This window comes from Corylus avellana, chromosome 5 (genome assembly GCF_965113065.1).
Source record: "Corylus avellana chromosome 5, dhCorAvel1.hap1.2, whole genome shotgun sequence".
Classification (NCBI taxonomy): Eukaryota; Viridiplantae; Streptophyta; class Magnoliopsida; order Fagales; family Betulaceae; genus Corylus; species Corylus avellana.
This window is the reverse complement of record NC_142494.1, coordinates 4,639,758-4,652,995: the sequence shown is the minus strand read 5'-3', so window position 1 is coordinate 4,652,995 and position 13,238 is coordinate 4,639,758. Positions and strand designations below refer to the sequence as shown.

At 35.9% G+C, this 13,238-nt stretch overlaps 1 protein-coding gene and 1 long non-coding RNA gene across 2 annotated transcripts in view; both read left to right on the top strand.

The window, feature by feature from the left end:
• The window catches only part of LOC132182289 (large ribosomal subunit protein uL2x), a 66,048-nt gene extending 61,855 nt beyond the window's left edge, over positions 1-4,193 (top strand). Inside the window, exon 2 of the mRNA XM_088516647.1 lies at positions 3,833-4,193. Coding sequence (XP_088372773.1) covers positions 3,833-4,178 — 346 coding nt within the window. The 3' untranslated portion in view covers positions 4,179-4,193. The remainder of the gene's footprint in view (positions 1-3,832) is intronic.
• On the top strand, positions 916-2,661 carry LOC148585251 (uncharacterized). Its single transcript, XR_015912055.1, has 4 exons — positions 916-990; positions 1,393-1,455; positions 1,610-1,669; positions 2,485-2,661. It is a non-coding gene; the product is annotated as an uncharacterized LOC148585251 (long non-coding RNA).
• Positions 4,194-13,238: the final 9,045 nt, after the last annotated feature.

Genomic DNA, 13,238 nt, shown 5'->3' with positions numbered 1-13,238 from the left:
TTATTAGTATTTAATTTTTAAGAGTTTGTTATTTTGTAATTCAATAATTGGCTTAGTACAAAGTCAGTTAAATTAGAATTAGGGTTATTTTCAATTCAACCATTTGCACAATTCAAAAATATTTGAGAGACAATGGAACTATGAATGTTGAACTACATTACGCTAATAATGCTGAAGTTTAATTTTAAATTTTTATTTTTCATGATCAGTAAAGTCTTGAAAATAAAACTTGTTTACCAACCGATAGATATTATCAACTCTGTTGTAAATTTAGACCAAATTCATATGGGACCATTTTTTCGCAGGCCATATGGGACCACATTTGTGTACTTAATATTTTAGACCCCTTTTTAAGGGTCCAACGGCCAAACTAAAATATTTTGGCCCAAAGATGTGAAACATATTTAGATAGAGCCATTCAAAACCTGGGGGAGGCCATGGCCCCTCACTACAAGAAATTTGGTCATTAGCAACCAAATTTGGTCATTTCATGAGGTTGATTTAATAATTTAATTAGTATTGTAATACTTTTTTTCTTCTTCAATATTTTGGTTTTTCATATATTGTAAGAACTACGTCACATTTGTTCAAGTTGTCTATGCATGGACAATTAAAAGAAATTGATTGTAAACCACATTACTTGCCATTGTAGTAGAAGCTAGTAATTGCCTTAAAACTTTGCTATTTTTCTTACAAGCAAAATTTGGTGAATAGTTCTCTCAACAGTTGACTCTTTATTTAATCTGTAGCAGTGCTTTGTGTATATGTGCTTTAACTTTGCTATTTCCCTAACATCAAGATATTAATTTGCTTCTTTACCAGAGTGCAATTTGCATACTGTTTTTTTGTTTCTTTTGTTGAACGTCACTGACCTCCCAAACTTATAGCTCACATTATCATGTCATCATACCTACAGGGGGAGCAACTCATGTGGATATAACTTGTGACCCAGAGTTAGTGAAGCTTGCCATCAGTTTAACTTCTCTCCCGGTAAATTCATATTCTCCAAACGGCATTTTTGATCATTTGCTTTCATATTGTACATTCGAGGAAGAGATTCTAATTATTTTCGGCAATCTCATATTTGCTTGTACTTTGTTGCACAGAAATGTATCTTGATAAACCACAATTTTAGATCAATAAAAGGAGAGAGGTGAGGGAAAAAAAGAAAAAGCAGAACCAAATTAGTGAAGAAGACCGGAACTCCATATGATGTGTTTAAGCTTCAAAATTTGAGTGTTCTATTATTTATGATGAATCAATATATCATCAGCAACTCCATTAAACCAAGCATCATTACTTTTGTTGAGAAGATGCTAATGGACTTATAAATATGTTGAAAATTTTATAGCGGTTTTATTTTTGTGAACTGAATACGCATTCCCTTTGCAGGTATGTGTTTCTTCCGTGGATCCAGAAGCATTTCCAGCTGCTGTTGAAGCAGGAGCACTAATGGTTTGACCACAAACTTGTTACTTAAATTTTGTATTTGAGCCCATAAGTTTGAATTCTTGAGTCAGTGCCTCTTCACTGGAGTGCTACAAGAATTGAGAAGAATATTACAAACCACATCGTTAAATTGCATTAGTAAAGCTGATGGTACATGCAGGTTGAGATTGGAAACTATGATTCGTTCTATCCTATGGGAGTGGTTTTCACTCCAGAGCAGGTATAAAATTGAATAATTTCCCACAAATAAATTTAACAAGAAACACCCTGAAATTAGAGTACATTCTGCAGTGTGTCTGTCGATTTGCTAATGTGAATAGATGTTAGAGATTGAGAAACCTTAAACTAGAAACTAAGTAGACATAGATTTCTATCTTAAAATGAAAAATGAATAAAAATTGACTTATCGTCCCAATAAAACTAATTATTTGGGAGTGGACCATTCATTCTGATTTGGAGGGCATGTTTAATTATGCATGCTAATGGTTAGCGTCTTATATGGATGTCTCTCAAGTCTCATGCCTCACACTCCCATGCATTTTTTTAGATAGGTCCTTGCATTTAGAAATTGAATAGATATTTTTATTGCTTAACATATATTGGACCACTCGGATTTGTCCAATTTGCTTGCTTTGTAGGTCATCACAGCATACAGTGCTTGTCTCCTTTCCTTCTATTATCCATATTGCAGCCAAGTGTAATTAACAATAAGGGTGAAAATAATTCCTAATCATTTAATCATGAAACATGTTTTTCATTGGTACCAGTTGTTGAGTGCGCAATTATAAAATGAATCTTTTTTACCGCAAGAAAATTTCTCAATGGTTAATATTTTGTTGTTGGATATGTGGGTGGAAGTTGCACTCTTCTACTCCATGAGGAGGTATATAGCTGTTTGAATAGGACCCTTTTTAAGTAATGTATTTTTCTTGTATTTTTGCTTTTAAATAATGTTATTCTGGAGTTTTTTCTTTCCTAGGTCAAGCGTGTAGTGTTTGCATATGAGTTCTCTTTCTCTCTCTCTCTCTCTTCCAGGCATCACGGAAGCATTACTGCACTTACAAGCACATACGCGGGAAAGAGAATATTGATGAAGAATGGTGCACTTCTGACCCATATGGCTTTTTTGTTATTTTGTTTTTATAAATAAGATTCCTTTCATTTTTCATAACTGAAAATGGTTTTGGAAATTTCCAGCAAGTTGCTTTTGAGTAATCGAGAAATAGGATGCCTAGAATTTAAGTGAGTTATATCTATTGTCCTATATGCTCTGTTAATCTTGGTTATCTTTGTTTACACTATGATGTATGGCACGTGCCATCCCAATATATATATATATATATATATATATATATATAATGAATTAAAAAATAGAAACTCAATAGCGGCGACCCTATTTTAAAATATATATATATATATATTTTAAAATAGGGTCGCCGCTATTGAGTTTCTATTTTTTAATTCATTAGTAGCAACCTCTAAGTTGCCGTTAATGAGATAAATAGCGGCGACTCTATGTTGCCGCTAATGACAGACGAATAGCGGCAACTATGGGTCGTCGGAAATGCTGAAAAAATAGCGGCAACTATAGGTTGCCGCTAATGATAGAGGAATAGCGGCAACTCCATGTCGCCGCTATTGACTTTTTTTTTTATTTTTTATTTTTAAATTTTCTTATATAATTAGCGGCGACATAGAGTTGCCGCTAATGACATACAATTAGCAGCAACTTGGTGGTCACCGCTAATGATATACCAATAGCGGCAACCGTGGAACTATTTCGAACCCTTTTTTCCGGCAAAAAAAAAAATTTATTAGCGGCGACTTAAAGTGGCCGCTAATGAGTTGTCATTAGCAGCAACTTTGAAAGTCGCCGGTATTTAGCTTTACCGTCGGCTTACTACCAACCACCAAATAGTGGCTGCGTGTTGCCGGTATTTGTAAATAGCGGCAACTTTTTGCTCATTAGCGGCGACTTTGACCATAATTTTTGTAGTGCCTGACAGTCCTCCTAAGTCCATCTTTGGCTCTATTCCATTCATCCTATATTGAGTAGTTGAAGCTGGAGGAAAAAATTGACGACATTCTTTATTTGGAGTTGGCTAGCTAGGATTGTACTTGAGAATGCATCAGGAACTCCAGTTAGAGTTGGGAACATATATACTCTGTTCTCATAAGCAATTAGTTGTTATTGACATTCAATACGTTTGGTTTGCATCACAGATATCTTACAATCTGTTTTAAGCCTTTTTACTCTATTGTTGGATAATTTGGCATACCAACTAAGATGGGGATTTGTTTGTGTTGATAATTGAGACACCTTGCTACTATTTCTCTTTGATGGTCATTAATCTTTTGTTTTTTTTTTGGGATATTCTTCTAGAATCAAGCTTCCTTCTGGCGCCAAAAAGATTGTTCCAAGTAATTGCCGAGCTATGGTTGGTCAGGTTGCTGGTGGAGGAAGGACCGAGAAGCCCATGTTGAAGGCAGGAAATGCCTATCACAAATTCAGGGTGAAGAGGAACTGCTGGCCCAAGGTTCGTGGTGTTGCCATGAATCCTGTGGAGCATCCTTATGGTGGTGGTAACCATCAGCATATTGGGCATGCAAGTACTGTTCGCCGAGATGCTCCTCCCGGGCAGAAGGTTGGTCTTATTGCAGCGAGAAGGACTGGTCGGCTCGGTGGACAAGCTGCTGCCACAGCTTCCAAAGCTGACAAGAGTGATTAGAGTGTCACTTTTCGAAACATTTAGAACATCTTATGTTAGAGATGGTTACTTTGAAGTTTATGTTTCCGGCTTTGAGAGTTACATTTTATGTTGTTGGAATATTAGGTCCATCATTTTTTATTAAGGGTTTATTTCAAATTGATTGCTTTTGTTAGTTTGTGAAGTTTGATGGGTGTTTTTATGGAGAAGATCACACTACATGTCTGTAATTAAGTTTGGTTGTGTGGTTCACATTCTAGTGGACTTGTCAATGCGTATGTCGATATCCGGGATAATACAGGTTGAGTGATTCAGATTCTTATGGGTTTTGGTCCATAATTTTGACAATGGGATGATTTCTGTATGGGTGTAGCCAAAACTAGTGGCATTGGTTGGGATTTGGATCCTCTCCGGTTCACGGCTAAGATTAAATTAAGAGCATCTAAGGTGAAAAAAAGGCCACGTAGTTAAAGGCATCTCAAAGGAAATAAACGTTAAACGTCAAAGGGTAACGTCTCTTATCCATACCCAAACTCTTCCGTCGCCACGCCTGCAAGACCTCCTCACCTTTCTTGCCGCCACAGGATCTCACTAATCCTGCTTGCACCACCAAAGGGGGAATCAACCCTCAAATTTTGTCTAAACTAGTAAATTTCTTAAATTGTTTGATCTTGATTTCTATTGTAAAAATGGGGTGGTTGATGTTGGGAAAGAAACACATGGTGCAATTTTGATATTTTTCCTTCAAAATATTGGCAAGAATCTATTTTATGATTAAAACTTTGTTTTGTTGTATTTGACGGTATGTTATTTAAAATTTTTAAATAAGGTGCTAACATATTGACTATGTGATTACATATACACTATTAAACCTCTAAAATTTTATCTTATTTATGACGTGGTTCGTCTTGATCCTATCCTGGACTTAAATGAACTAACACATAATTGCTTTATGAAGGAGTTTAAAGTAAAGACTAAAGAGAGAAGTGTATGTGCATAAAAATTCAATAAAGCCATTCAAATTTAGGATTAAATACCTTTTTGTTTAGAGAAGTGCTAGATTGCCAAAGAGTAGGAGCCATAATTATTTTCAAACTGACAATTTTAAATACCCCAAACCGGCTGTTTATAATTTTTTTTTTTTTTTTTTTTTTTTTTTTTTTAAATTCTTGTCATATCATTTTGGAAAGAATTATGGCTTCTATTCGTTAGCTCTCCAGCACTTCTCTTTTATTTAATGTGGTTCAATAACAATACCTCATTCTAATTTTGTTCCATAAATTGATGAAAATTCACATTAATACTTTTCAAAAACAGACATATGTCTCTATTCCTCATTAAAAATTAAAACAATAGTTAGAAAACTCGAGAAAATTGAAGAAGGACCACAGCATTTTGTTTACTTCATATAGCTTACCTAAAAAATTAAATAGAAAAGCATGGCATAAAACTATAAAAGGTTGTTGGGTGGGGCCCGTGGGGCCATGAGGTTGTTGGGTGGGGCCAAATCACGGAAAGCAGACACAACCTACCTTCCCACACACTCTACGAGAATGGGTTAGCTCCAAAACCCTGACCTCACCAACCCCAGAGTCCAAAGCAGCCAAAAAAGGCCCAGACTTTCAGTTCATTTTCTTTGCTTTTTATATTGGGTTTCGACGCTTTTTTTTCTCTTATAGTTGGTCCTTGCTCTCTAAGCTCTCTCCGTCGTGTCAATGGAGGCGAAGCTGTTAGGAGCTGCCACACCTGCCCTTACAGTTCATTAAATTGGCTTGGAAGAAATTTTTTTAACATATTCTAATAAGTGACAACAAAATTTTCATCTAAAGCAGTATGAAGGAAATATTCTCTAACCCATTTAAAATAGTATTTATAAACATTTAAAAGACACATTAAATTTAGTCTAAGTCAGTAAACTGTTATTAATGATGTTAATAATTTAATATGCATTTTAAATGTTTATAGACACTATTTTAAATGAGTTTGATGATATTTTTTTTAGACGGGTTTGGAGGAGATTTTTGTCCTGTCACTTATTAGAATATCTTAAAAGAAATTTCTTCCAAATCAATTTGAATAAAATTTGTGTCCTTTTTATAGTAAGATTACAACGGCTTACATAGGACTTGACAAATTTGTTGTCATTTAATGAATTGTGCACGTAAATGGTCCCAATTAAGACTTAGAGAGATTGTGAATTACCATGTGATTATTTTTACAGTAGGATTATCTATAAACATATATTTAATAGCATTTTCTAAGACCAAGATTGGGGGATTAGTTCTGGTAATTAAGCTGTAAATCTAAATTTACAAGGCATTATAAGAGTGTGTTTGGCATTGCGATTTTAAAAGTTAAACCGTAATTTTATTAAACGCTTAACTACATTTTAAAAATCGTAAATTCAAACAAATCCTATAACTAGTTCATCGTGACGTGTAGTCAAATTGTGTATAGAGAAGAAGAGATGGAAGACATTATATTATCCTTAGTATTATTTTTTCAGGAGCGAGCATATCAACATAATGGACGTTTTCCACATGCTACGGATGGGCAAAAGAGAGACATCATTACACAATATCTTCAGCTGCAATATAATAGCCTCACAACACTAAACATTAATTATTTCTATGGTACGTGACCCATCTGACTTGCAAAATAATACATGTGCTGGCAACAATGTAAGACCAATAAAATGCGGCCGTATTTTTGTCGCATCAGTATATTACTTAAAAGATTAAGATTGCATAAAATAATTTTTTTTAAAAAGAAAAAACTTCACTTACTCCTTATAAAATTAGACACATTTTGTAAATACCATCTAATTTTCAAAATCTCTCACGTTAGTGTATCAAATTTTTATTTCATTCTAAATATCCCTTACCATTAAATATTTGAGTCTATATGAAGCTTGTTATCTTACCTTGTAGTGTACGGTGTACCATATCTCGATGTACTTACCCTGAGATGCCTTGGCGGCTTTGCGCCATTCACATGCTAATTCACAATCACTCCAAATCTTGGGGACCATTCACGTATATATTTACAATTGATGAAAATTCATTAAACGACAAAAATAGTTTTGTCTCCTCCAAATATGGTCTTCGTCATCTGCAATTATCTTCTTGCTAGCTACTGTTTCTTGCCACAAGTTTTATAGGAATTTTTAAAGCTGAATGAGGAGATATCAGAAATTAGAATCTTTGATTTTGTGAACCATAAACCCCACGTAAGATATTGACCTACGAATGATCCTCGATTACCAGTGTCCAACAAGTTATTGAACAAGTCCTATATATATATAGCTTTGTTACGTGAATGCGTAACAGATCTAGTAACTCAGGTAAAAACAGGGAAGGAAGCAGGATCCTGCTTCTTATTCTTCCCTATATTTGCTAATTGAAACGATTAAAATTTGCATGCTTTTATTGACTGATTGTGCATTTAAATAGAAGGCTAACAAGACATAAAAGTAGAAGTTGAACTCCTAATTACCTACTAGGATACGTGATCCTCTACCAAAGGGAGATAAGTCCTTATCTAATAAATGATAACTCCTATTTGTGGAAGATAAACACCTCTAACAATCAGAGTTTTATTCTTATCTAACTACTTGACATAAAATAAATAGAAAGCAATTAAACATAGATTCCTACTCTACTAGAGCACATCATATTCATAACATGCCTCCCTCCTTAAAATCACACTTGTCCTCAAGGGTGAAATATGAAAATCTTAACAGAATTCAAAAGGGGCTCCAGTGTCTTCTTGACGACCATGGCGATCTTCTCCGGGCTCTTCCTCCTCTGGATATATACCCTCAAGAAGGAATAGCTTCTTGCAATGGTGACCCGGAATGAAATGTTCATCACAATTAAAACATAGGCCACGGTCACGCCTTGCTTGTAGTTTTGTGGGACTTAGGCGTTTCACCATTGGTTCTTGGGAGTGGGTCAATGCAGAAGATGGTAAAGGTGGAGGGTCAGGTTCTTTAATGTTTATGCCAAAAAGATTTCGAGTCCCTTGATTGCGAGCTTTATACAATCGTGCTAATCCGATAGCTTCTGTCAACGTACTAGGTTTCAAGGCTTGTACATCCGTCCTCAGATTTCCCTTCAATCCCCTCACAAAACATCCTAACTGATGTGGAATTGATAATTTCCCTACTTGGCTTAGGAGTTGTTCGAATTGAAGCTGATAGTCCCTCACGGTGCCCACTTGTTGCAGCTTGGTCAGATCGCTGAAGTGGTCTTCAAAGACAGTTGGGCCATAACAAATATGGAGAGCAGCCTTCAATGATTCCCAAGTAATGGTTTCTTCGCTGTCTCGAAACAATTGATACCACATTTGTGCCTCTCTCTCAAGATGGTAAGCAACCATGGGTAATTTATCTCCTTCTTTGGTTCGTTGGAATTCAAAGAATTGCTCGACTCTACAGATCCAACTTGTGGGATCGTCCACCCCTTTATACTTAGGAAATTCCATTTTAGCCAATTTGGGCCTTGCTGAATTGGAGTGCCCGTATGACTTTCTATCACAGTTTCCAACCGTGGAATTTTCTCCTGACTCCTTTCTTTCTTGGCTTTGCAAACCTTCTATTGATTCTGTCAGCTTCTTTCTCTTCTGACGAAGATTTCATGAAGCCTTCGAACATTTTCTGCAAATTGGAAATCTGCTGCTCCACACGCTCAATTCTTTGGTCCGCCATTGGAAGGAAACCTGGCTCTAATACCAAATTGTTACATGAATGCGTAACAGATCGAGTAACTCGGGTAGAAACGGGGAAGGAAGCAGGATCCTGCTTCTTATTCTTCCCTATATTTGCTAATTTGCTAATTGAAACAACTAGCGGTAGGAAATTAGAGATTCTTGGGTCTCGTTACAAACACAAGGTTTGAGGATTAAAATTTGCATACTTTTATTGACTGATCGTGCATTTAAATAGAAGGCTAACAAGACATAAAGTAGGAGTTGAACTCCTAATTACCTACTAGGATACGTGATCCTTTACCAAAGGGAGATAACTCCTTATCTAATAAATGATAACTCCTATTTGCTAGACGATAAACACCTCTAACAATCAGAGTTTTATTCTTATCTAACTACTTGACATAAAATAAATAAAAAGCAATTAAACATAGATTCCTACCACTACAAAAAAAGGATTTTTTATTGACATAGGTTTACTGACGTGTCGGACAACCTGACACATCAGTAAACCCTACTGACGGGGCAATCCTGACGTGTTTCAGTCGTGAAGATTGTGGGTGTCAGGAATTGGCAATTTCTAACGTGCCAAATATGGCACGTTAGAAATTCCTGACGTGTTAGATCCAACACGTCAGAAAATATTGATGTGTTGGATTTAACACGTCAAAAAATTTGCTGACGTGTCAAAAAATGACACGTTAGGAATTTTTTTGACGTGCAAAAATGGCACGTCAGGAATTTTCTGACGTGTCAAAAATGACACGTCAGAATATTCTTGACGTGTCATTTTTGGACACGTCAGGAATTCCTGACGTGCCATTTTTGGCATGTCAGGAATTCCTGACGTGTCATTTTTTGACATGTCAGCAAATTTGGTTAGTTTTTAAAATTTTTTTTCCTCCCTCCTATATTTTTTGTGAATTTTTTCAGGACTATACCCGAATTTTGTATTACGAATACCTGATATTCAATCTATTCATCAAATCCATGCAAATAATATACAATTTTTCCATCAAATAACATACATCATATCCGTTAACATCAATCACAAACTATCCACCAAAACTAACTTCAACACACCAAAAATGGCTTAAATGTCTAATGGCCAACCACAAATAACATAATATACACCAATTTAATTATCTCTGTTATCATCAATAAAACTATCACAAATACAATTATATCAACAAAGTAACTTATATACAAGTGTGAATAGCCAACCAGACATTTAAATGATCAACCAGACTATCGATCATTGACATCCATAGCATCCTGTCGACGATGTCCATTACCTGCAAATGATAAAACAAACAATATTCACCAATAAAACAATCACCAAACAAATAAAATCCACTAACTGCAAATGATAATACAAACAATCATTGAGCCCGAATACAAACAATCACGTCGGTAACGTGAAAGAAAAATGCCAGAATATTCACCAAATTCAGTTGTTGATTCTTCCACAGTAAATGATATAACTAAAATAGGTAAAACGTTGAAGTTAGCAGAAAATTCATATAAAAAAAAAAGAAAAAAATTAAGTCAATATATATATGCATGGTCACAGAGCAATCAATAATATATAGACATGAGAAAATGAACTTCGTTTTTGCCATGGTAATTATGTGAGACATATGATCTTTTTCTTTTTTCCATTGCAATTATAGAGCTTCCATATAGGTTATTAATGTTGGGGGTTCAATGGAAGAGATGATAAACAAAAAGGAAAAGCACCCTCTCTAGAATTGAGTGCATTTATATCTATTTATATTTAAAGTTACAAAATTAAGTTTCTGAACAACTGTTCTTGATGATATTGATATGCATGTATTGCTTTGGTCCATGCAGTTATATCCATTTATACGCCCATAAATAACTCTAAATAATTATCTCAACCAACACTATTTCATACTAGACCAAATTGAAGCCAACAATTTGAAATATAAATATAATGCATGTAGCATTTTGATAATCTTCCTGTAATATTTTAATTTGTTGAGGATATTAACACATAGGAGTTTATATATATTCAAATCATGCTATATTAACTACATAAAATTATGATATTCATCTACTGTGGACTTGATCGTTTCATACTCTCACACAATCACATACACTAGATTCTTAATATTCTACAAGGACCATAGTGGTTCATCTCATAATACAAATAAACACTTCAAATGCAAAGCTCTAACCTACATCCATCACCAAACCAACCATGATATATAAACCAAATTTAAGCAGGATTTACAACATCATTAATTATTGAGAATGACTACAACATATCCAAACTCTATTTAGAAGTTCATATATATATATAGGGACAGTTCTAAAACTAAATTGACTATTAAAAAAAGTCATTACTTGATCCACTGTCGACCGACGATCGCACCATCGCAATGGGTGGGGAAGCGTTGCCTGGTGGGGTGTTAAACCGCATCATTTCCTCTAGTTGGCAGAAACGGGTGTCAAAACTTGCCTGACGTTCAGCCTCCTGTTGAGTTACCTGTCGAGCTACCCACACATTGTTCTCAGCCATCTGCTCCGCCACTTGCTGAGCTACCCGCGCATTGTTCTCGGCCAACAACGCATCTATCTCTTTCTTTTGCTTCGCCTTCTCCGCCTTAAGCGCTCTATCAAGTGTGTCTTGTGATATCGTGGAGTGCCTGGCGTTTTCTGACCGTGCCTGTGACGGTGTATAGTATAAGCGTATGGTCCCCCGCACAAGCAGAATATTTGGTCCAGCTATCCGAACCCTACTGGCATACTCAGGCTTATTTCCAATTGCTTGGGCGAATGCGTCGTTTGGCGCCCACCTGACCGTTCCCTCTGTGATGCTAGACGATGCTGCAGGATTGGAGGGTATAAGCTCCTTCATCCATTCCTGTATGTCACATTAATTATTGAGTCAGTGGGTCGCACAACTATTAATCGCAAATAATTTATCAAATATACAATCAAAACAACATATGAAAGGTGAGTAGCATACACATCTCTCCTTCACAATATCATTCGGATATGAACCGTTCTTCTTCGTGTGTGAACGGACATAATTTTGTGCACGAGTAGGTTGATGGCCCAAACGTTCGGCCTGCAGATAAAATAAGACATACATATATTTTTAAATATATCAAATGATAACATGTACGTTTACATCTATAAGTATAGGATAAATTACACACTTACCTCCTCATGTGTCAACCTGGAATAGCTCTTTGATCCGGTGCAATGTGGTGAATCATTTAATGCTCACAAGCACTTCATTTTCGCCGCATACTCCTACACAGTTAACACTTTTAATATGTTAATACTAACACAATTACAATTAATGACACTACACAACACAAAGAGTTTGACTCATGACCTACCCTATTCTCCTAGGTACACCATCTCTCCAATAAGATATCAAAGTCGACGGCATTGTATTTGCCTAACATCTGTCCCCCCAATCTTGCCCGTACAGTGTTCGGAGTATCTTCCTCCTTAATGGCACAAATTTTTTTAGCTTGTGCCTCCAAGTTCGCAGCTTGGAGCTCATATCCCGAAATGCTTCATCCTTGACGGCTTCCAAGTTGTATTCAGGCGGGATGAAAAAGTATGTCTGCATAAGTTCAACATTGATAAATTAAAAAAACCTAAAATATGTGTATATGCATATAGATATAAACACACATATATATTTGCAACTTAGAGCGTATATATACATATATACATTATGGGTGTTTGACATATTATTAAAAAACATACCATCAAGGCGTTCCAAATATCCTCTTTGGTATGGTCCTGTACCTTCGTCCAATCGTCCGGTATTCGGACAAAATTTTCGCTCCTTACTATGTCTCCAGTTCCGTCTAAACCTCACGGCGCTAAATCCAATGGGTTGGAATGATGCGTTGTACTCCATTATGATCCATTTGCCGGGGGGACTCCCGGCCGCCTGTGCGAGTCAAGAATGGTAAACACCTCAATAATAGTGTTTCCTTCAGAATCGGTACCTAACAAATTAAAAATTAGAAAATGTAAGTTATTTCGAATTCAATACTAGCTAACAAGTAAATTAAAACCCAATATGCATGACATTACAGCATATACAATTACTTATGGTCCAGACCTGCCAAGGGCCTAACCGGTCGTCGGGAGTAGGGTTGGTGGGCTGCGGGTCATCCGTGGCCTGTGTCCCACCAACCATGTCTTCCTGGGTCTCTGTCTCACTGTCCTCTAGACCTGCTTTGTATTTTTTTAGAATGTTTAGAATTCTATGAAATAGTAGTTGTAGTTAAATATAATTGATATTGCACCAATATAGTTAGAAACTTTTAAACTTTTGAATCTTAAAAAAAATAGCCAGGCATACCTGCGCTATGCTGG